At 47.8% G+C, this 25,409-nt stretch overlaps 1 protein-coding gene across 1 annotated transcript in view; it reads left to right on the forward strand.

Moving 5' to 3' along the window:
* Window positions 1-25,409, forward strand: part of drp2 (dystrophin related protein 2) — a 563,342-nt gene that overhangs the window by 511,653 nt on the left and 26,280 nt on the right. The window contains exons 20-23 of the mRNA XM_072505229.1: window positions 1,002-1,067; window positions 8,477-8,542; window positions 18,556-18,714; window positions 20,235-20,472. Of these exons, the coding sequence (XP_072361330.1) occupies window positions 1,002-1,067; window positions 8,477-8,542; window positions 18,556-18,714; window positions 20,235-20,472 (529 nt within the window). The remainder of the gene's footprint in view (window positions 1-1,001; window positions 1,068-8,476; window positions 8,543-18,555; window positions 18,715-20,234; window positions 20,473-25,409) is intronic.

A 25,409-nucleotide genomic window follows, 5' to 3' on the forward strand; every position in this document is an offset into this window, starting at 1 on the left:
ACCTTGGCACTGCCAGCCAGGCAACCTTGAAGTGCCAGGAAGGCACTGTGCCTGGATGGCACTGCCAAGGCATCCAGCTGGCAGTGCCAAGGTTGCTGGGTGCCGGCGGGAGTGTCAGGGTCCCAATTTGCCCAGAGCCTAACCACCCTGGGCCTCTGATAGCCTGGAGACCCACCCCCTCCCCCCAGGTGCTGTTACGCCTGGTTATGTGTAAACGGTGCCAGTCGAGGTCTCCCAGGTGCAGACGTCCTTTCCCAGACCTGGGAGAGCCGGGCGTGGACATCTTTAAATGAGCCTAACTGCTCACTTAATTATATAAATCTGGACCTCACCCAGTGAGGGCAAGATCCAGATCGTGACGGCCCGCGAGGTGTTTCAGGGAATGCAAATCCCGCGAGAGGCTTCCTGTGAGATTTAACGGCCTCATTACGTCATTGAGTTGGGCACGGTGAGGCCGCTCAATTGCACCCCTACTCCGAAGACTAATGTGGGGAAGTCTGTTTGTTTGTTTATTTTAAACCAATAGGTGAAGAAATATTGCACCATGTGTAGTCTGAACTTTCACTCCCAGGTCAGGAGCATAGGGTTGGGACAATTCCCGACTCTGCAAACCCAATCAGCGAAAAGGACCCGGGAACATCAACCTTTCGGTTGGGGGCAGAGCGTAATGAGAGTCATGGCAGTTTATCCAGGAAACAGTATGGAGGCAGAACAGGAGGTCCTGGGTGCAGAGTCAGGATGGATGGAAATTGGTGATATGGGATTTTGTTACAGCTTTAGGGGAAAAAAGACAAAATAACCTTCTCGGAATTGAGAAGCATTCTGATATAGATAATTAGATATTGAGCAGTATGAATATCCTTTGGCACATAAGAACACAGAATCCTGTGTAAGCTGATGCTGCTGAATCCAAAAATGTAGCAATGACAGACTCAAGTTTGTCTGTGTGTGCGTACTTATACAAATAGATATGTATCCTTAATGTCTATTTTATGTTTCAGACCTGCCTCATCCCCAATGTTGCCACATGCTGATACACACTCCAGGATTGAACACTATGCCAGCAGGCAAGTCAATGGGAACTGTGACAGAATTCTTCATTAGAAACATGGGATGTAATCAATTTTACCAAATGTTGAGTTCCCACTGAAGTGGTAAATATCCTATTCACACCAAAGAGTTGAGTCAAGTCAATTTATTGGCAAAAGCTTTTGGGAGAAAGCCAGGCACTCCGCAGTGCTCGTGGTCACCTTCTCAATTGTACAATGGCAGTTAGCCTCTTTTATACATGTACACACTTGGTTAGTTCCTCATTAGCTTGGGGGGTTACATACACAACCAATTAGGCCCCCCTAGCAATGCACCCCTGAGTGAGATTCAAAGAATCTCAAACTCCTCCTGTTTTGCTTGCTCAGTGATCCAACCTGGTCAAAATCTTACCCTGATACTTTTCGGGTATTGCTACTGCTTTTACTTCAATTTCTTTATTTTTGATTATGACCGAATTGTTATGAAGGTAAGTTCCAAACATGACATTTTAACTTTGTCATCTGTCCTATCAATGCTGCTAACGGGTTTTAATTCACAATCTTCCCACCAATTGGGTCATGTGTTTTAATTGTGATACAATTTCTTTTGCTCCAGACACCATGCTTCTCTAATTCAAAAGTATGTTTACCCAAATTCTGAACAATTGTATCTTAATTTTTCCTGTATCTATTTTCATTAAATATTTCCTGTCATCAGATTCTCATTTCATGATACTGCAAGTAATTCTCCTAATCTAATTTCTGGTCCACGATCTTTATTCCCTAAAGCTCCTTCTACCATGTATTTAACATTCCAAACATCATTTTGTTTTCCTGCTTCTGAATTTCTTGTGATCATTGGGAACTAGGACCCTGGTGGAGCTATGCCGTGTCAATTTCAACACATTAGTTTCAAAGTAACTTCCTGCAAGCAACTCTGACTGCTGCCCAATTAACTTCTAATTGATGTGAAACTCGGTTATCTAAAATACAACATTTTAAAAACTACAAACACCAAAGGAAATTCACAAATCCTTATTAAACACACACACATTTACCCACTTTAGTTTTGCAAATTCGGGGATAAAGCTTTCTAACTCCTCTTACAGTTGCCGGGCGTGGCATCTGTTGTAGTCTTTCTTCCAGTCTACCGGCATTTCTTTGAGTCCTTGTGAGATTAGATGTCCTAAATATAGCACTCGTTCTTTTCCAATTTGCGCCTTTTTGGGACTCACTTTAAATCCGCTTCAAATCGCTTAACACCACATATAATGCCGCCTGGTGTCCAGACTTGGATTCCGAGGCTATCGGTATATCATCTACATACTGTAATATTGTACATATTCTTTCATTAAGTCATTCCCCATTATTGTTCCCTCATTATTTTTACATACATAAAATCGCATTGGTATATACTAGTTATTTATTTCCACTAATGTGGTTTCACTTAGGTAGGCGGGTGTTTTACTTCCTCCTACCCCGGTGTTATAAATCATTTTATTTGAGGTAGGCAGGGGGAGGTCAGTAATTGATATAGATGCGCCTGTGTCCACCAACATGTCACATTGTCGGCCCCCCACCAGTGCAGACACATAAATCCTCCCCTCTTTTTTGCTCTTACTTATGGGGCCGCAAACCGTCAGTCTACATTTTCCTCGGTCCCCTGCTTCCTACCTTCCGCGGCGGATACGTGGCGGGGCCGAGGTTTGCCATGTTTATCCCAACATGTAGCCTCTGTGTGCCCGTTTTTGTTGCAATAATTGCAACAGAGTCTGCCATTCCCAGAGCTGTTTCCCTTCTTTGATGCTCGACATTCGTTTGCGAAATGTCCCTTTCTGCCACATGTGTAACACTTCCCCTTCTGTCCCCCGTTACCGCCATAGGCGGCGACGTGCTCCTGTTTTATCTTGACTTGGTGTTTTTCTTCTCCGCCTGGTATTCCGCAGGCCCATTCCACTAACTTATCATACTCTCGGGGTGCTACTATTCCCATTTTTAAAATGGTCTGGTGGTTACTTGAGAGCCCGTCCTTAAAGGCTTGGATAAAGGCTTGATCAGCGTGTGCAGGGTTTACTATTCCTGAACATTCTTTGTAGACCCGGAACAATCATAGTTTTCATAGTTTTTCATAGAATTTACAGTGCAGAAGGAGGCCATTCGGCCCATCGAGTCTGCACCGACTCTTGGAAAGAGCACCCCACCCACGGTCGACACCTCCACCCTATCCCCATAACCCAGTAACCCCACCCAACACTAAGGGCAATTTTGGACACGAAGGGCAATTTATCATGCCCAATCCACCTAACCTGCACATCTTTGGACTGTGGGAGGAAACCAGAGCACCCGGAGGAAACCCACGCACACACGGGGAGGATATGCAGACTCCGCACAGACAGTGACCCAAGCCGGAATCGAACCTGGGACCCTGGAGCTGTGAAGCAATTGTGCTATCCACAATGCTACCGTGCTGCCCATATCGTTCCCCATATTCAGAGGCTCCCTCTCCCTTTTGTTGCTTAGTTGTGGTAATCTTACTCCAATTAGTTGGTGCGTTTCCCAGGGCTGTCTGTACTGCTGTTTTGAATGGGGCGAAGTCCGCCTGTTGAGCGTCCACTTCGACAAGGAGGCCTAATGCCTGCGCCCAGACGCCAGTCTGGTGGTGGTTGATCTGTCCGGGCCCCTGTACCAGCCTCCATTTATCCTGAGGGCACACGTCTCTGACCAGCTCGTGAATATCCCGCAAATGCAGTTGGTGTCCTACCCACACGGTATCTAAGTCTGCCCAAAATTTAGCATTTGCACTTCGGGGTAGTAATTTGCCCCAGGAATCCAATACTTGCTGTCTTTCCCCGGGGTGAAGGGTTTATAAGTTGCCTTTGATTGTGCCTCAGTTCCTGTCCTGGTCACTGGAGCCATATTACATTCTTCCGTATTCCCTGAGGTAGGAGGGGGGGGACTGTTGCCTCCTGTTGTGTTGTCTCATAAGGTGGAAGGGGACCCCAATGATTCTCCTCTAACAGTTGATTCCTTTTTTCTAATTCTCTTACCCTAGAGTCTAATTTCTTTATCTTATCTTTATCCTCAGACCATTTTTTGGTAGAGGCTGTTACCTGTTCAAGGCTAGATTCTAATTGGTGTACTAACAATACTCCTGCTTTCTTTGTTTTATCTTCCTTTTCCCCATCTATCCATTTCCTTTGTTGTTCCAATGTCTGAGAGACATCCCAACCATCTTTCTGCATCTTCTTAATTAATGAGTGTCTGTCGGTCATATACTTATTTATCAATGACCCCATCAGTCCCTGTTTCACTTCCTCTCCTGCCATGTCGGTAACAATTTTTATACTCACGATTATCCCCAAGTCTCCAGATCTTGTTTATCCACCGGAGAGCGCTCTTCAACCACCAGTATTTAGAGCGCCTTTCATCCCCCCCCGGCCACGTATTTCGCTTGGGGGTCGTCATCACCCAAGTCCGACAAAGTCTGGAATGATCAGTTCTCTCTTGCCATAAACACACGTTGAGATGAAAGTATACTTACAATCCGTATCTTGGGCGTAATTTTCCGGTATCGGCGCGATGTCCGCCGATCGGCGCCAAAAACGGCACAAATCAGTCGGGCATCGCGCCGCCCCAAAGGTGCGGAATCCTCCGCATCTTGGGGGGCCGAGCCCTAACCTTGAGGGGCTAGGCCCGCGCCGGACTGATTTCCGCCCCGCCAGCTGGCGGAAGTGCCCCGCAAACTGGAGCGGAAATGACATTGCTGGGCGGCGCATGCGCGGGAGCGTTAGCGGCCGCTCACGGCATCCCCGCGCATGCGCTGTGGAGGGAGTCTCTTCCACCTCCGCCATGGTGGAGACTGTGGCGAAGGCGGAAGGAAAAGAGTGCCCCCATGGCACAGGCCCGCCTGCGGATCGGTGGGCCCCGATCGCGGGCCAGGCCACCGTGGGGGCAACCCCGGGGCCAGATCGCCCCGCGCTCCCCCCCAGGACCCCGGAGCCCGCCCGCGCCGCCTTGTCCCGACGGAAAGGTAGGTGGTTTAATCTACGCCGGTGGGACAGGCATTCTAGCAGCGGGACTTCGGCCCATCCGGGCCGGAGAATCGCAGAGGGGGGGCCCGCCAACCGGCGCGGCGCGATTCCCGCCCCCGCCGAATATCCGATGCCGGAGAATTCGGCAACCGCCGGGGGCGGGATTCATGCCAGCCCCCGGCGATTCTCCGGCCCGGCGGGGGGTCGGTGAATCTCGCCCCTTGTTCCGACCTTTGACCGCTCACACACACTTTCTCACAGCTGCCTGAGTCTCCCTCACAAGTGCTCTTTCGCCAGTCCCGACACCCACTTCAGGGTCCTGACCTTCGCGTGAGAGGATTTCCTCCCTTAACAGCCGGTCTAAAGCTGTGTGTTAGGGACTAGCACTTACTTGTCCTTAGGTTAACTCAGGTAGTTACCATTCTCTCAGTCACTGAACCTTTCATGAATTGACTCAAGTCTTTACCAATGTTCGGTTATTCTGTCCCGGCTCTCTCGAAGGGGTGGCCAGCCGCTTTAGTCCGGAGACAGAATCCCATCCTCATCGCCAATTGAAGTGGTAAATAACTTATTCACACCAAAGAGTTGAGTCAAGTCAATTTATTGGCAAAAGCTTTTGGGAGAAAGCCAGGCACTCCGCAGTGCTCATGGTCACCTTCTCAATTGTACAACGGCAGTTAGCCTCTTTTATACATGTACACACTTGGTTAGTTCCTCATTAGCTTGGGGGGTTACATACATGACCAATTAGGCCCCCCTAGCAACAATTAGTTTCCAATCACATTCCTCTGAAACCATTCATTATCTAATGTCCACAACTCCTTGTCCACAATTACAAGGATAACGGGTGTCTCAATAGTTAACGGTCAGTTTGTCAGAAACAGGAATGACTCAGCAATTAATCGGAACATTGCAGCTGTCAGTAGGTCACTTAGAGAATGACTTGCCAGTGACCGTACTTATCAGGTCATTGCAGAATTAGATTTCCGTGGTGAGTAAGCTAGTATAGACTGACTCAGCAGTGCACACTATTGGAGGCATAAGCTAATAATTAAACATAATAAAACAGAGAGATTCTTAATGAATAAATGAATAACCTCTAATGTAAATTTCCCTTAACACCACCAACTCTTCCATTGACATTAATTGGCATCACTGTCATCTGTTTGGCTAAATCACAGTTTTTAGTGTAAAATTTTATATTGTACATCACTAAGAGCAATTAGACTTTAGACCAGCATTACATAACATCCAAATATTCCAATTCCTATTCTCTTTCTTGAGGCAAAGTGGAAAGAAACTACCGTAAGGTAATAATAAATGATTTGTCCTGGAAAGAAGATTAACAGCCAATGCTAAGCCACTTTACTTTCTTCAGCTGTTATTGATATTGACAAGTAGTACATCTGGGAACTACCATTATCTTTGCACTCACGAATAGCTTGAGTATTCCAATATTGGATATGGGAGGGTCACAAAGCACAGTGCACTGGGTGTCACAGGCTGGGCACACATGATGAAGAACTCTTTAGTTGTAATTTTACATCTGTGGAGAAAGGGGAGAATATGCGATTCTTCCAGGAAGCTCTTGAAATGAAGTTGCTTTTTACAGGTATAAAGGCACCATTAGGCCCCCATCAGCTGTATTAATAAAACTGCACCGTGTTATTACCCTTAAATATAGCAAAGATATTTTCTAATGTAAGGGGAATAAATGAACAATTATATTCTCAGAGACAGTCCAATTTGGATTTTGCAATGTGATTGCGTAAATTACTTTAGAGCAGAAACCTGAACCACAACTCCAGTTCAGAAAACTAGTATAATTGCGCATGCAATTTGTGCTCGGATTTCCAATTGCACTCAAAGCAGAAACTCTACCCAGGCTTTTTAATGTGAGTGTGGTAAGGTTTATGAGACATGCCAACAGAAGGAGAAAGCCACCCATTCTAACGGCTCCAATGGAAAAAGGTTCCTCCAGCAGCGTAGTGCACCGGAGCATTGAAGTATGGTGTTAAAAAGGAAGAGTATACTAATCTATATGATCCTTCATGCTGTTGGCCTGTATTTGATTTAAAGTTTCTCATTATAGGCAGCCTGAAAGCAGCTATTTTGCATAGCAGGCTTTTCCTGTCTGACCATGTAAATTTAAGTGATAAGGTTAATGAGCACCAATCTGTATTCACATTGCCAGAGGGAAGAAACTCATATCTTCACATCAAGGAATGAAATGTCACTTTTACCTAGTTTTAAAACATAAGGCATTGCAACAAATGGTAGACTGAGCTAGAACATTAAGAGTACTGGCATTTCCCATTTTATAATATCATCGCTGAGTACAATATATCTTTACACAGGAGCTTAAATAGAACTGAGTGGGTCTTTTTCAGTCAAGAGCATATTGGGCCAAAAATGTGATTGCTAAGATTTGAGCTAGGTAAAGGAAATTACTATTTTCTCACACCAAGCTGACAATCGTTGGGATTTACCTGCTCCCCAGTGGTGTGTTTTCTGGAGGGAGAGATGGTTCATCATTGGCCACTAACGGGAACTTCCGGTACTTCTGAGGTCTATGGGGCGAGATTCTCCACTCCCGCGCCGGTTGGGAGAATCGCCTGGGCTGCCAAAATTTCCCGGGACGCCGGTCCGATGCCCTCCCGCGATTCTCCCAAGCGGCGGGAACGGCCCGGTCGAGTTCCGCGGGCCGCAAGCCGGAGAATCGCCGGAGACACCCAAAATGGTGATTCTCCGGCACCCCCGCTATTCTCAGGCCCGGATGGGCCGAGCAGCCAGGCCAAAATGGCGGGTTCCCCCGGCGCCATCCACACCTGGTCGCTGCCGACGGGAACAGCGCGCGAACGCTGGGGGGGGCGGCCTGCGGAGGGACGAGGGGGGATCCTGCACCGGGGGGTACCTCAAATGTGGGGTGGCCCGCGATCGGTGCACACCAATCGTCGGGCCGTCTTCTCTGAAGGAGGACCTCCTTCCTTCCGCGGCCCCGCAAGATCCGTCCGCCATTTTCTTGCGGTGCAGACTTAGAGAGGACAGCAACCACGCATGCGCGGATGACGCCAGTTATGCGTCATCTATGCGGCGCCGACTTTACGCGGGCGACAAGGCCTGGAGCGTGTAGATGATGCGGCCCCGATCCTAGCCCATTGTCAGGGCCTGAATCGGTCGGGATCGGGGCCGTTTCGCGCCGTCGTGAACCTCGACGGCATTCACGACGGCTCGGCCACTTCGGCGCGGGAGTGGAGAAACCCGCCCATGGTGTTTTTTATGGCTTGCCCGCCTCATCGTCAGGGAACCCGCCGTGTGTGGTCGCCGCTGGAAGGGCTGGAAAATCCCACCCAATGTGGGCTATTTTATGTACAAACATTTATTGAGTAAAATGGTGCATTATTTCTCCTTTCTCAGGCTTGCTGAAATGGAAAGTAAAAACTGTTCTTTCTTCAGTGGCAGTCTCTCGCCTGATGAAAGTGTGTAAGTATTTGAGCACGTCCATTTTTTTGTTGCAAGCCAAGCATATACAACAAGGGACAAGGACACTCAGTAGGGTATATAACTCTGCCATGATGTGTTAACTCAATGTTATTACAAATACACAGCTCTTTCTTGAGGATTTTCTCTGCCTGATTCATGCTCTGTAACTGCAAAGCTGAAAAAATAAATTACTGAGAATCCAAATCCAACAATCTGCTCTGAGTATTCTGCTCACATTTGACAGTTGTAACAAATGTCACCACAGCAGCTGAGACAATCCATAACATTCTAAAACAAAATCCACAACATTCTCAATAAAACAATCCATGATATTCTATAAAAAGTCGATTTCATAATGTTAATGGATCTACATCTTCACCAAAACTAATCAGTCCTTCCTTGGGCAATGCCCTACATGTGCACCAAGTTTTGTTGAAATCAGTCCATTCGTTTTTGAGATATATTGTTTACAGACAAGCAGACTAACAAACAAGGGTGAAAATATTACCTTCACCCACCTTCAGCGGCAGTAGTAAAGATATGCGAGTTAACCGAGCAAAACAAAATGGCAATATTAGAACAAAGAACAAAGAACAAAGAAATGTACAGCACAGGAACAGGCCCTTCGGCCCTCCAAGCCCGTGCCGACCATACTGCCCGACTAAACTACAATCTTCTACACTTACTGGGTCCGTATCCTTCTATTCCCATCCTAGTCATATATTTGTCAAGATGCCCCTTAAATGTCCCTATCGTCCCTGCTTCCACTACCTCCTCCGGTAGCGAGTTCCAGGCACCCACTACCCTCTGCGTAAAAAACTTGCCTCGTACATCTACTCTAAACCTTGCCCCTCTCACCTTAAACCTATGCCCCCTAGTAATTGACCCCTCTACCCTGGGGAAAAGCCTCTGACTATCCACTCTGTCTATGCCCCTCATAATTTTGTATACCACTATCAGGTCGCCCCTCAACCTCCTTCGTTCCAGTGAGAACAAACCGAGTTTATTCAACCTCTCCTCATAGCTTATGCCCTCCATACCAGGCAACATTCTGGTAAATCTCTTCTGCACCCTCTCTAAAGCCTCCACATCCTTCTGGTAGTGTGGCGACCAGAATTGAACACTATACTCCAAGTGTGGCCTAACTAAGGTTCTATACAGCTGCAACATGACTTGCCAATTCTTATACTCAATGCCCCGGCCAATGAAGGCAAGCATGCCGTATGCCTTCTTGACTACCTTCTCCACCTGTGTTGCCCCTTTCAATGACCTGTGGACCTGTACTCCTAGATCTCTTTGACTTTCAATACTCTTGAGGGTTCTACCATTCACTGTATATTCCCTAACTGCATTAGACCTTCCAAAATGCATTACCTCACATTTGTCCGGATTAAACTCCATCTGCCATCTCTCCGCCCAAGTCTCCAGACAATCTAAATCCTGCTGTATCCTCAGACAGTCCTCATCGCTATCCGCAATTCCACCAACCTTTGTGTCGTCTGCAAACTTACTAATCAGACCAGTTACATTTTCCTCCAAATCATTTATATATACTACAAACAGCAAAGGTCCCAACACTGATCCCTGTGGAATACCACTGGTCACAGCCCTCCAATTAGAAAAGCATCCCTCCATTGCTACCCTCTGCCTTCTATGGCCTAGCCAGTTCTGTATCCACCTTGCCAGTTCACCCCTGATCCCGTGTGACTTCACCTTTTGTACTAGTCTACCATGAGGGACCTTGTCAAAGGCCTTACTGAAGTCCATATAGACAACATCTACTGCCCTACCTGCATCAATCATCTTAGTGACATCCTCGAAAAACTCTATCAAGTTAGTGAGACACGACCTCCCCTTCACAAAACCGTGCTGCCTCTCACTAATACGTCCATTTGCTTCCAAATGGGAGTAGATCCTGTCTCGAAGAATTCTCTCCAGTAATTTCCCTACCACTGAAGTAAGGCTCACCGGCCTGTAGTTCCCGGGATTATCCTTGCTACCCTTCTTAAACAGAGTAAAGTGAATGGCGTCACGGTTGTGGAATGAATTTCGGGCGGCAGTTCCACTTTTCTGCGAACATTGATAAACGTTCTACTAATTGATTCATACTTTACTTAACACCCGACTCTGTCGAGATTCGAACCCACAACCTTCGAATGTCTCATCATGACGAGAAGGACAAAGCGCTCTCCGTTGCGCCACAGAAACACATACCTTCGCAGATGAAGAGATTTCACCTTACCATCATTTAAAAAATGAAAAGCAGCATTATTAAGAAACAGTTTTTAAAAAAGACTTGCATTTATATAGCACCTTCCGGCCATCCCAAAGCACTTTACTGGCGGTGGTTGAAGGATAAGTATTGGTCATGTGGAATATTATTCCTATCTAAGAGTAAAATATAGGTTTTCCGGGTGCGGCGATGACCAGCTGAGTCGCACGTTTCGGCAGCTCCCGGTGGAACGGACTTTTGGGCTCTTAATAAGAGCCCCAACGGCAATTTTAACGGCTAAAAGTACTGTGCGGTGAACCAGAAGGGAATCCCCCCTGGATACGGATGAAAAAAGGAGAGGAAGGTGGCTGGATTGCGGTGGATCCTTTAGAGCAGCGGCAAGGAAAGCAAGCAAAAACCAAGATGGCGTCGGAAGGTGGCAGTTTAATATGGGGCCCTGAACAACACGAGTTTTTGAAACGCTGCGTGGAAGAACTCAAAATGGAAATGAAGAAGGAGCTGTTGGCCCCGATATTACAGGCGATCGAAGGGCTAAAGGAGGAGCAAAAGACCCAGGAGCGGGAGCTTCGGGTCGTGAAGGCAAAGGCTGCCGAGAATGAGGACGACATACAGGGCCTGGTGGTGAAGACGGAGATGCACGAGGCACACCATACACGATGTGTGGAAAGGCTGGAGGCGCTGGAGAACAACGCGAGGAGGAACAACCTAAGGATTCTTGGTCTTCCTGAAGGTGCGGAGGGAGCGGACGTCGGGGCATATGTGAGCACGATGCTGCACTCGTTAATGGGAGCGGAGGCCCCGGCGGGTCCGCTGGAGGTGGAGGGAGCATACCGAGTGATGGCGCGAGGACCGAGAGCAGGAGAAATTCCTAGAGCCATAGTGGTGAGATTCCTCCGTTTTAAGGATAGAGAGATGGTCCTTAGATGGGCAAAGAAAACTCGGAGCAATAAGTGGGAGAACGCGGTGATCCGCGTACACCAAGACTGGAGTGCGGAGGTGGCGAGAAGGAGGGCGAGCTTTAATCGGGCCAAGGCGGTGCTCCACAAAAAGAAGATAAAATTCGGAATGCTGCAACCGGCAAGACTGTGGGTCACATATCAAGGGAGGCACCACTACTTTGAGACGGCGGATGAGGCGTGGACTTTTATCGTGGAAGAAAAATTGGAATGAGCGGGTTATTAAAAAAAGAACGTTTGAAACAAAGTGGTGGGGCGAGTGTGGGGGGCGAAGAGGGGGGTAAAAAGGGGGGAAAGAGGAGTTTTATGTTATTAATCCTGCGATGTGGTAACTTTTCTCTCTTCCACAGGAGGTGGTGGGGGGAGGAAAGGAGGTGGAGGAGATGGGGCGTTGGCCATTGGGGGCGGGGCCAATGGGGAAGCGCGGGCTCGGTTCCCGCGCTATGATAATCATGGCGGGAATAGGGAAGCAGGAAGGAGGGGGCGTCGCATGGTGCGAGCCGAGGTCACGGGGGGAAGCCGAGGTCGGCCAGAGTTTGTTGACTTCTGGGAGCAACATGGGGGGTGTAACTACGCTAGTGGGGGATCTAGCGGGGGGGGGGGGGGGGGAGGGGGGAATTATTGGGCTGCTGCTGGGGAGAGGGGGGAGCTGGCATGGGGTGGGATGGGCGGGGGGGCACCGCCTGGGGGGGACACAGCTGCGTGGGAACCGGGTGAGGAGCTGGAAAAAGGGGATGGCTAATCGACAAGGGGGAGGGGGGTAGAAAGCCCCCCAACCCGGCTGATCACGTGGAACGTGAGAGGGCTGAACGGGCCGATAAAGAGGGCATGGGTACTCGCACACCTTAAGAAACTTAAGGCAGACGTGGTTATGTTACAGGAAACGCACTTGAAACTGATAGACCAGGTGAGACTACGCAAAGGTTGGGTGGGGCAGGTGTTCCATTCGGGGCTAGATGCGAAAAACAGGGGGGTGGCTATATTAGTGGGGAAGCGGGTAATGTTTGAGGCAAAGACTATAGTGGCGGATAGCGGGGGCAGATACGTGATGGTGAGTGGCAAACTACAGGGGGAGCCGGTGGTTTTGGTAAACGTATGTGCCCCGAACTGGGATGATGCCAATTTTATGAGGCGTATGCTAGGACGCATCCCAGACCTAGAGGTGGGAAAGTTGGTAATGGGGGGAGATTTCAATACGGTGTTGGAACCAGGGCTGGACAGGTCGAGGTCCAGGACTGGAAGGAGGCCGGCAGCAGCCAAGGTGCTTAAAGATTTTATGGAGCAGATGGGAGGAGTAGACCCGTGGAGATTTAGCAGACCTAGGAGTAAGGAGTTTTCGTTTTTCTCCTATGTCCACAAAGTCTATTCGCGAATAGACTTTTTTGTTTTGGGAAGGGCGTTGATCCCGAAGGTGAGGGGAACAGAGTATACGGCTATAGCCATTTCGGATCACGCTCCACATTGGGTGGACTTGGAGATAGGGGAGGAAACAGAAGGGCGCCCACCCTGGAGAATGGACATGGGACTAATGGCAGATGAGGGGGTGTGTCTAAGGGTGAGGGGGTGCATTGAAAAGTACTTGGAACTCAATGATAATGGGGAGGTCCAGGTGGGAGTGGTCTGGGAGGCGCTGAAGGCAGTGGTTAGAGGGGAGCTGATATCAATAAGGGCACATAAAGGAAAGCAGGAGAATAGGGAACGGGAGCGGTTGCTGCAAGAACTTCTGAGGGTGGACAGGCAATATGCGGAGGCACCGGAGGAGGGACTGTACAGGGAAAGGCAAAGGCTACACGTAGAATTTGACTTGCTGACAACGGGTACTGCAGAGGCACAGTGGAGGAAGGCACAGGGTGTACAGTACGAATATGGGGAGAAGGCGAACAGGTTGCTGGCCCACCAATTGAGGAAAAGGGGAGCAGCGAGGGAAATAGGGGGAGTGAGAGATGAAGAAGGAGAGATGGAGCGGGGAGCGGAGAGAGTGAATGGAGTGTTCAAGGCATTTTATAAAAAATTATACGAGGCTCAACCCCCGGATGGGAGGGAGAGAATGATGGGCTTTCTGGACCGGCTGGAATTTCCCAAGGTGGAGGAGCAGGAAAGGGTGGGACTGGGAGCACAGATTGAAATAGAGGAAGAAGTGAAAGGAATTAGGAGCATGCAGGCGGGGAAGGCTCCGGGACCGGATGGATTCCCAGTTGAATTTTACAGGAAATATGTGGACTTGCTCGCCCCGCTACTGATGAGGACCTTTAATGAGGCAAAGGAAAGGGGACAGCTGCCCCCGACTATGTCTGAGGCAACGATATCGCTTCTCCTAAAGAAGGAAAAGGACCCGCTGCAATGCGGGTCCTATAGACCTATTTCCCTCCTAAATGTAGACGCTAAGATTCTGGCCAAGGTAATGGCAATGAGGATAGAGGATTGTGTCCCGAGGGTGGTCCATGAGGACCAAACTGGGTTTGTGAAGGGGAGACAGCTGAATACGAATATACGGAGGCTGCTAGGGGTAATGATGATGCCCCCACCAGAGGGGGAAGCGGAGATAGTGGTGGCGATGGATGCCGAGAAAGCATTTGATAGAGTGGAGTGGGATTATCTTTGGGAGGTGCTGAGGAGATTTGGTTTTGGAGATGAGTATGTTGGATGGGTGCAGCTGTTGTATAGGGCCCCAGTGGCGAGTGTGGTCATGAATGGACGGGGATCTGCATACTTTCGGCTCCATAGAGGGACAAGGCAGGGATGCCCTCTGTCCCCATTATTGTTTGCACTGGCGATTGAGCCCTTGGCAATAGCATTGAGGGGTTCCAAGAAGTGGAGGGGAGTACTTCGAGGAGGAGAAGAACACCGGGTATCTCTGTATGCGGATGATTTGTTGTTATATGTAGCGGACCCGGCGGAGGGGATGCCAGAGATAATGCGGACACTTCGGGAGTTTGGAGAATTCTCAGGATATAAACTGAACATGGGGAAAAGTGAGTTGTTTGTGGTGCATCCAGGGGAGCAGAGCAGAGAAATAGAGGACTTTCCGCTGAGGAAGGTAACAAGGGACTTTCGTTACTTGGGGATCCAGATAGCCAAGAATTGGGGTACATTGCATAGGTTAAATTTAACGCGATTGGTGGAACAAATGGAGGAGGACTTCAAGAGATGGGACATGGTATCCCTGTCACTGGCAGGGAGGGTGCAGGCGGTTAAAATGGTAGTCCTCCCGAGATTCCTCTTTGTGTTTCAGTGCCTCCCGGTGGTGATCACGAAGGCTTTTTTCAAAAGGATCGAAAAGAGTATCATGAGTTTTGTGTGGGCCGGGAAGACCCCGAGAGTGAGGAAGGGATTCTTACAGCGTAGTAGGGATAGGGGGGGGCTGGCACTACTGAGCCTAAGTGAGTACTACTGGGCCGCCAATATCTCAATGGTGAGTAAGTGGATGGGAGAAGAGGAGGGAGCGGCGTGGAAGAGATTGGAGAGGGCGTCCTGTAGGGGGACTAGCCTACAAGCTATGTTGACGGCCCCATTGCCGTTCTCACCGAAGAAATACACCACAAGCCCGGTGGTGGTGGTGACTTTGAAAATTTGGGGACAGTGGAGACGGCATAGGGGAAAGACGGGAGCCATGGTGGGGTCCCCGATAAGAAATAACCATAGGTTTGCCCCGGGGAGAATGGATGGGGGATTTGGTATATGGCAAAGAGCAGGAGCAACGCAACTGAAAGATCTGTTTGTGGATGGGAAGTTCGCAAGTCTGGGAGCGCTGACCGAGAAATATGGGTTGCCCCAAGGGAATGCATTCCAGTATATGCAACTGAGGGCTTTTGCGAGGCAACAGGTGAGGGAATTCCCGCAGCTCCCGACGCATGAGGTGCAGGACAGAGTGATCTCAAAGACATGGGTGGGGGACGGTAAGGTGTCAGATATATATAGGGAAATGAGGGACGAGGGGGAGATTATGGTAGATGAGCTGAAAGGGAAATGGGAAGAAGAGCTGGGGGAGGAGATTGAGGAGGGGCTGTGGGCGGATGCCCTAAGTAGGGTAAACTCATCGTCCTCGTGTGCCAGGCTAAGCCTGATTCAATTTAAGGTGTTACACAGGGCGCATATGACTGGAGCACGGCTCAGTAAATTTTTTGGGGTAGGGGATAGGTGTGCGAGATGCTCGAGAAGCCCAGCGAACCACACCCACATGTTCTGGTCATGTCCGGCACTACAGGGGTTCTGGGTGGGGGTGACAAAGGTGCTTTCAAAAGTAATGGGGGTCCAGGTCGAACCAAGCTGGGGGTTGGCTATATTTGGAGTTGCACAAGAGCCGGGAGTGCAGGAGGCGAGAGAGGCCGATGTTTTGGCCTTTGCGTCCCTAGTAGTCCGGCGCAGGATACTGTTGATGTGGAAGGAAGCCAAGCCCCCGGGGGTGGAGACCTGGATAAATGACATGGCAGGGTTTATAAAGCTGGAACGGATTAAGTTCGTCCTAAGGGGATCGGCTCAAGGGTTCACCAGGCGGTGGCAACCGTTCGTCGAATACCTCACAGAAAGATTGAGGGAATGGAAAAGAAGAAGAAGGCAGCAGCAGCCCGGGGGGGGGGGCGGGGGGGGGGTGGAGGAACCAGAAGGACTCTCAGGGTTGTTAATATATATGTATAATATGTATAGGTTGTTGCTATAAATAATTGTATATTGGACTGTTAAATCATATTTTTGGAGAGTGTTTATCTGAGACAAGGCAGTTGCCATTTAGTTTTAGTTCTCGTTTTTGTTATATATTATTTATTCTTTGTTTATAAAGCAGGTCATTGTTATTTATACTGTAATATTATTGTGTAAAGGATACACAATGTACTGTGATGGTTGACCAAAAATTTTCAATAAAATATTTTTTTTAAAAAGAGTAAAATATACAAGGCCCAAAGAATGTTGACACTAATTTGCAGAGATAAAGGTCACCAAAGATAGAAGACTGTCATTGTGATTAAAGATGTAGGTTGTGACTCAAATGGAGCAGGATGTAGGGTTAGAACAAAGAACATTACAGCACAGGAACAGGCCCTTTGGCCCTCCAAGCCTGCGCCAATCACGTGTCCTATCTAGACCAACTGCCTGTATCCTTCTATACCCCGTCTGTTCATGTGCCTATCCAGATAAGTCTTAAAGGTTGCTAACATATCTACCTCAATCACCTCACTTGGCAGTGCATTCCAGGCCACCACCACCCTCTGTGTAAAAAAACTTCCCCCACACATCTCCACTGAACCTATCCACCCTCACCTTGAACTTGTGCCCCCTTGTAATTTTCAATTCTGCCCTGGGAAAAAGCCTCCAACTGTTCACCTTATCTATACCCCTAATAATTTTATAAACGTCTATCAGGTCGTCCCTCAGCCTCTGTCTCTCGAGGGAGAATAATCCCAGTTTATCCAATTTCTCCTTATAACTAATGTTCTCCATACCAGGCAACCTCCTGGTAAACCTTTTCTGTACTATCTCCAAAGCCTCCACATCCTCCTGGTAGTGTGGTGACCAGAATTGGACAGTACTCCAAATGTGGCCTAACCAATGTAGCTGGAAGTTAAACTTGGGGGCTGAGCTACTCCAGCAGAGGAATCCAGTTTGGTTTGAAATAAATCACACAAAGCAAGAAATTAACCTAATTTCATCGGAGTTAACTGGCCTCAGTTGGGGCAATGATGGGGTAAATGGGGTAGAATTTAGCCTCAGCAATATTGGATGAAGAGAACAAATTGGTCACCATTCTGCACTTCAGTGAGTCCTGCTCATAATGTACACATGTGCCTGTCAAATGGGGGCAGAATACTTCTTCACTGACACTTGCACTCACTTGTGAAGAAAGATCACTTGAATGTTCCCTAATATTCAGGGGAGAGAGGTGCAGTCAGCAAAAGTTGAAGGAAAAGTTCTTTGAGAATAATTACTTTAGTTTACTTAAAGTTCTGTATTACATTTTACCTTTTGGTTAAATTCTAGATGCAATGTGAATGTAAATTAAGTTCCAGCAATAGTAGTGGAAAACAGGTTGACAGATTACTTATTTATGAAGATATAATCATGAAAGCTATCTGGATGAATAAAATCTCAACTGGTCTGCATGGCTTTAGGCCACTGCAAAAGTAATTGTCTCCTAGACTAGTTACAGCCCAAAATTATCCAGACCAATTATTTTGCTGAAAGGAAATTACCATTTATATGCAATCTACAGCCTTCGAAATCTGTGAAGTTTATTTGAGTTCTCAAGGCTGCACAATATTATGTTCTGAGTAGGGCAATAAGGTCACGTGTTTAAGTCTGTTTCTGTTTTTACAATCAGAACACATCAGATATAGCAGCTACTCCTCAATATTCAATATTGGTCCAAAATATGTACAGAGAATATCTGCAGCACCATTACTTTGTGACCCTTCACATAGCGTAATTTTCCTGTACCTCTTGTCATAATGCACAGTTCAAATACAGGGTGGTCAAACGGTAACTAAATTAAAGTTTCTAGAAATGGATCAGACTACGCGAAATCTGTCTTGGCCTGTGGCATTCCAGTACAATTTTCCAAGTGTTTTTATGCTGCCTGCAAACATTGAGGACACATCAATCCATGTTAGTTGTTTTCAGCTGCATACTGTTACACAGCTACGGGACAAAATAGCACACAGCCTAATGAGTTCAGATGTCTCCAAACTAAACCTGAACAAATTTATCAGAGAATCATTTTCAGATTACCTTGAATGAAAATAAACATAACCAGATTTAGGTCTCTATGGAGTTAAAGATCAGCAATGTTGTGTGAACGATGAATTTACAGCATACTCTTTATGTACATGCAGAGATGATGAGCAGTTGATCGTTCAATATTTCAGCCCAGAGACAGATCAAGACTCTCTTCAAAATCCATCTCACAATCCAAACCAGCTCTTGAGTGTGCTAGACACTGAAGAAAAGACTGAATTGGAGGCCATCATTGGACACCTTGAGCATGAGAATAGGTATGACCAATCCCTGTCATATTTTTCATAACGGTGGGTGGACTATAGGTGTGTAGATATCCCAGAAGGAACAACACAAAGCATAACCCAGTGTTAGTCACCTTGCTGCCAAACTAAAGTGCCAGCTATGTTGTTAAAGTAAATCCCTCAGAGGAACAGGGAAGGTAATGGATTAGACCAAGTTGTTTCTTCTTTGGAAACTGTATCTCAGTCTGGCCCAAACTGATTAAGTTAAAATCTTCTCTTTCTTGTGAGCTCAAAGGTCCTAACTGAAATGAGCTTTGAGCAGACTTAACCCACTTCTGAGTTGGTATGGGTCCAAAATAACACAATATAATCAAACACATTGCTCAAAATTACCAGTCTCATTCACACATAGGATTGTGAGGAAAATGAGAGTTCTTAATATTTATTTCAATATAATTGTCATGTACTAGGAAACAAACGTGTATCTGTGAGTATTTTGACCAAGACAGTGTGTGCTAGACCACTGAACATTAGTTTTGTCACCGCCCTCCGAGAGGAGAGGCCTTGTGAGTTTTCCCACAGAGCAACAGGGCAGTGTATGGTAATGTTCCTGGAAGTTTATGGAATAGAAAATCTATAAGGACTGTTGCCATCAAAAAGACGTTTCAGCTCTGAGTTTATTTAATCCAAAATTGTTTAGGAAATGTTTGTGGAAGTACTGTTAACTGTATTCTTCTGTTTTATGTGATATTTTCTTTTTTCAATAAACATTTAACCTTAATATATAAAATTATCAAAGGTTTTCTGAGAGTTACTTATCTTGATTTCAAATACCTCCTCACAATATACAAATTTCAGACTGTTGCGGCAGTTTGTTTCAAGTTTCCCTTTTGGGCTTTAGGCAGCCTGGCACCTACCACCTGCTGTGTCATAACAAGCTGAAACATCACTATGGATACAGTGAAGGCGGAGCTTTAATCCATACTGTAGTTGAACCGGCAGAGCATCATAAAACCGCATATTGCATCATTTTCTGAACTGACACTTGCTTAATGCTGACATTGTGAGAAAACACATTAAAACTAATTTGTTCCTCGGCTCTGCTCACCTTGGCGAGTAAAATATTTCATTAACTGACAGTCACAGATACGTGAAATTCTGCCAGTGGCATTAGTTTAGCACACTGGACTAAATCGCTGGCTTTTAAAGCAGGCCAGCAGCATGGTTCAATTCCTGTACCAGCCTCCCCGAACAGGCGCCAGAATGTGGCGACTAGGGGCTTTTCACAGTAACTTCATTGAAGCCTACTTGTGACAATAAGCAATTTTCATTTCATTCATTTCATCAGTCTTCGAGAAGATGCTGCATTGGTGAAAGAATCAATGCTGTATTTAGACCACACAACTGCCGCAGCATGCTGTTATGAATATACAAACTCCCATGCTTTGTTCCATTCCCTATCTAGCATAGGTCAATGGAACAGTCTGATTCACAGAAACAGATAAAATGCAAAGTTTGACGTTTGGCATTTAAAAATAATAATTTCTCCCAAGGATCTTGCAGGAAGAGTACAGACGATTGAAATGGCAACATGAAGAGGCAGCGATATCTTCTTCTGTGAAAGAGGGATCCCCTAGTTCCCCTCTCAGCCCCCGAGACACTGAACTTCTTGCTGAGGCACGGTTGCTCCGACAGCACAAGACCCGGCTGGAGACCAGGATGCAGATACTGGAAGATCACAACAAACAACTAGAATCACAACTCAAGAGGCTCCGGGAGCTATTGCTACAGGTGAGAAAATACCACGGCAAACCGGATAGGAAACATCATGGTGCACGATAATCAGCAATGTCCTGTCTATTACAACTGGACATAGAATTTACAGTGCAGAAGGAGGCCATTCGGCCCATCGAGTCTGCACCGGCTCTTGGAAAGAGCACCCTACCCAAGGTCAGCTTCTCCACACTATCCCCATAACCCAGTAACCCCACTCAACACTAAGGGCAATTTTGGACACTAAGGGCAACTTATCATGGCCAATCCACCTAAGCTGCACATCTTTGGACTGTGGGAGGAAACCGGAGCACCCGGAGGAAACCCACGCACACACGGGGAGAATGTGCAGACTCCGCACAGACAGTGACCCAAGCCGGAATAGAACCTGGGACCCTGGAGCTGTGAAGCAATTGTGCTATCCACAATGCTACCGTGCTGCCCAAATGAAAATCGCCTATTGTCACAAGTAGGCTTCAAATGATGTTACTGTGAAAAGCCCCTAGTCGCCACATTCTAGCGCCTGTTCGGGGAGGCTGGTACGGGAATTGAACCGTGCTGCTGGCCTGCCTTGGTCTGCTTTAAAAGCCAGCGATTTAGCCCAGTGTGCTAAACAGCCCCTTTTTAAGTACGATGGGAACTTCTCAGTATTTAACACATAGGATTGGATTTGACTCTGGGGGAGGGGAGTATACTGCTTGCCCCTCCGACCAACTTAATTATTACGCTAACCATTTAAAATATTAGTATTAGTTTAATAATTGTCACCTAAGGACATCAATAGGCTTAAAGGCAAGTGGAATGGTGAGCACCTTTCCCAGCCCCTGTATTACGGCGGGGCCATGTCAGGGATAGACGGGAAAGAGGTAACCTACCCACCCGATATATTTTATGTGCTCTTCTGGTGAAAGCACGCTGAGCAGGGGGCCATAAAATCCAGGCAATTAAAGGTCTTGTTAACATTACTGTTCTTGTAGAGCTGCTCGGTCAGGTGCAGTCCTGAACAAGTGTGTTCAATTAACAGGTGTTCAGTTTCTCAACATATGAACGTTTATCGATTTCTAACTTTCCGATGTTTGGAGAAGGCAATCCCTCTGCATAATTTCTCAAAACAGATTGATAGGACTGACATGGATGCTTTAAAAGATGTTTCCCCAAAGTCACCTCTGAACAATGGGCGGGATCTTCTGGCTGTTCACGCCCGCGGGATCCTCCAGTCCTGCCAATGGCGCACTCCCACCGTGGGTTTCCCGGTGGGGTGGGGTGGATTCAATGGGAAATCCCATTGACAGAAGTGGGACCAGATGCTCCCGCCACCGGCCAAATGGCAGGCCGCCGAGAAACACGACGGGGAGGCCAGAGAATCTCGCCCAATGTATTTGTCTGTGCGTGTATTGTCTTACCTGCGGAGTCAGAAATTCAATTTAAAACAATCCAGCCTTTGTACTTGAAAAAACAACAATATGTTGGTTTATTTCACTGTGGTGCCCAGGAATTTACCTAAGAAAAGATAAGTTACGAACACATACATACATAATGCTTAGTTAGGAATGAGGATAAAACAATACCTGTAAATGTAAATTAGGGGCGGGATACAATCGGACGAAAACAGAGTCCTGTTTCGGGTGCGTTGAGCAGTGTTTCTCAGGGCCTGCTGCACCTAGAAAGACCCCGCTCTTCAACCGCACTTTGCCAGGTTTTTTGGGCATCAGTGAGGAATGTCGCACCAAGGCCACATTTACATTATTTCCTGCACTGGCGAGCTAAGCAATTGGGGCACCATTTCTAAAGGCAGCCCTGATCTTTCAACCCCCTCAGGAATCCCACAGCAGACTCTGGAACCCCTCACTGCACCCAACTTACCTCTTCTGGGTCCTCAAACCCCCCCCCCCCCCTCGCCCCACCTCTTATGGGCAAGGCCCCCCGGGCCCTGCCCTTGCCATGGGCAACCTGGCACTCAGACACCTTGACACTGCCAGCTTGGCACCCTGGCTGTGCCCCTGCCAGCTTGAAAGTGCCACCTGGCAGTGCTAGGTCGGTGGCACCAAAGTGCCTTGGTCCCATAGGGTGTGCCAGGGTGCCACCCTGCCCAGAGCCCGACCATGCGGCGTCTCTAATGGCCTGAGAAACCCCCCCCCCTCCCGAGGCACCATTACACCTGGTCCACGTTTCTGGAAACCAGTGCTAAATGGCACCATGGGGGGATCTCCCAGGTGTGCCGGTTCGGCCCCAGGCGCGGGGAGAAACTGGCACACACATATTTAAATGAGCAATATGCATATCTGGATATCATCCAGCGAGGGCGAGATCCAGATCGTGATGCCCACCAAGGTGGGCATGTCAAGGCCGGTATATCCAAGATTAGACCATACTCAGTGCAGGCCTGATAGTTTTTGAAGTTGAGGCGTTGTGTTGCCTTAAGTGGAAATCTTTGAGGTTGCAGAGTTGTTTCTATAGTTGTGATGGCTTCCATTGTCGAATCGTCAGATGTTGCTTTCACAGGTAGTTTGGAAATGGAACCAGGTAGTGGGGGGAGAGGAGTTTCTTTCGTTCTCTTTCAAGATCACTTGATTTAAGCCTGGTTGGTCACCGCAGTTTGATTGCTGTTCTTGTTGGTCTCTCTCTCCCTGTGTTGAAGCCGTCTGCTTCTCAGAATATATTTTCTTTCTCTCTCCACTTTCTTACCTTTGCAATGCATTTTGCAGGAGCTAAGCTGGCCACTGTTATCATGTGACCTAGACAGAAAATCCCAAGTCATCTCCCAAATATAAGGCATTGACATTTCAAAAGGCACATCTCCCATCTGTGGTTCTTAACTTTTGCCCTGGCCAAGGCATGATTTACATTCTTACAATGAAGCATTAATAATACTTCGTCATCTCCTGGACAAGACAAGAGTGAACCAGAATTAAATGAAGGATTGTATTTTGTCCTCTCAGAAGAGGAGACCCAATCTGAAGCCCACATTCTGTCTCGTAACTTGGAGTCATTTTGAAACATCTTTCAACTAAATCCAAGGTTTTCTTGAAATAAAAAATGTAACACTTAAAGCAGTTTTTCTAAAAATATATAGAGCGCAATCTACCGGCCGCATTGTGCCCGAAAGGTGGTGCTGCGAGGCGGGTGGATGCTGGGCGATCCCTTTTCCGGGATTTACCCAGCTCGTCATGCCTCATAAGATCTAACGCAATCTCGCGAGACGTTGCAGTCTGAATCCTGCCCATTGTGGGCGGAATCACTATTTTGCAAATCCACATATTAGAGCGAGGCAGCTAGTTGGGCGGCATGGTTGCACAGTGGTTAGCACTGTTACTTCACAGAGCCAGGGTCCCAGGTTCGATTCCCAGCTTGGGTCACTGTCTGCGCGGAGTCTGCACGTTCTCGCTGTGTCTGCATGGGTTTCCTCCGGGTGCTCTGGTTTCCTCCCACAAATCCCGAAAGACGTGCCTTATTAGGTCATTTGAACATTCTGAGTTCTCCCTCCTTGGCCCCGAGCAGGCGCCGGAATGTGGCGACCAGGGGCTTTCCACGGTAACTTCATTGCGGTGTTAATGTAAGCCTACTTGTGACAATAAAGATTAATGTTATTAATATGCACCCACCAGTTTTACCAATGTCCTGAGATCTAACCCCTTCGCCTCGGAGACCTCTGGCGATTGCAAGTAAGTGCCAGTCCCCACAAACGGGGACCAGATGGAATGGCACTTATGGGGGTATCTCAGGGAATCGGAGGCCCCCAGGTGCTTTCCCTCTGGGCAGAGTGGCACCCAGGCACTGCTTGTGCAATGTGGGCATCTTGGCACTGCCAGCCTGGTCCCTGGCACCTTGGCAGTCACCTGGGTGCCAGCCTGACACTGCCAAGGTTCTCAGGAGGCACTGCCAGCTGGCAGGGTCACTACCAGCCTGGTATTTTTCCCGTGGTGGGGATTGAGTCCCAGGGTGCCCGGCGCATGTGAGGTAGGGTGCAGGGGGGGCCAAGGACTCCTTCATAGATGGGTTGGGCTTTGGGGGAGGTTCGGGGGTTGCGTTGAGTTTGTCAGGAGATCGGGACACCATTTAAAAATGTCATCCCAATCTCTTCCTGCACAGAGGAGTTTCGGCGAATGGAGCTCCTCACTGCAGGAAAAGGGACTAAGTACAACATTGGCGGGAGGTTCCTCGCTGAAACCCCAAATTGAAACTGAGTCCCAATAGATACTCCCACTTCTGACCTTATGCTGGAAGGAAGGGGTCATTGATGAAGCTACTGAAGATGGTTGGGCCTCAGACACGACCCTGAGCAGTGATGTTCTGGAACTGAGATGATTGACCTCCAACAACCACAACCAGGAATTACTCCAACCAGTAGAGAGCCTCCCCCTCCCCTCCAATTCCCATCGACTCTAATTTTGCTAAGGCTCCATTTTGCCATCCTTGGTGAAATGCTGCCTTGATGTTATTTTTTTTAAAGCATTTTTATTCCAGAAATATTCAACATTTTTTACAATTTATAACAAACCCCCAACCCACTAAATCCCCAACCCCATCCCTCCCTTCGCAATCAACAGCAACCAACTCCTCAAAATGCAAAATAAACAATTGTAGAATCCATCACTCGCCCACCCCACCCCACAAAGCAAATATCATTTTTTTCAGGGTCAACTCCAAAAGGCCCCCCTGCCACGCCAAGGCACAGGATGGAGAAGCTGACCTCCACCCCAACAAGACCTGCCTGCGCGCAATCAGTGAGGCAAAGGCTAAAACGTCTGCCCCCATATCCACCCACAGCTCCAGCCAGCCTGACACCCCAAAATATGGCTTCTAGGGGACCGGGCTCTACATCCACATGTAGAACCCCCGAAATGATGCTGAACACCGTCCTCAGAAACCTTTCCAGGCAGGCGCAAAACATATCTACATGGTTCACAAGGCCCCTCCCACATCGCTCACATCCTCTAGCCCTTAGAATAGCCGGC

The sequence above is a fragment of the Scyliorhinus torazame genome, chromosome 5 (assembly GCF_047496885.1).
Source record: "Scyliorhinus torazame isolate Kashiwa2021f chromosome 5, sScyTor2.1, whole genome shotgun sequence".
Lineage (NCBI taxonomy): Eukaryota > Metazoa > Chordata > Chondrichthyes > Carcharhiniformes > Scyliorhinidae > Scyliorhinus > Scyliorhinus torazame.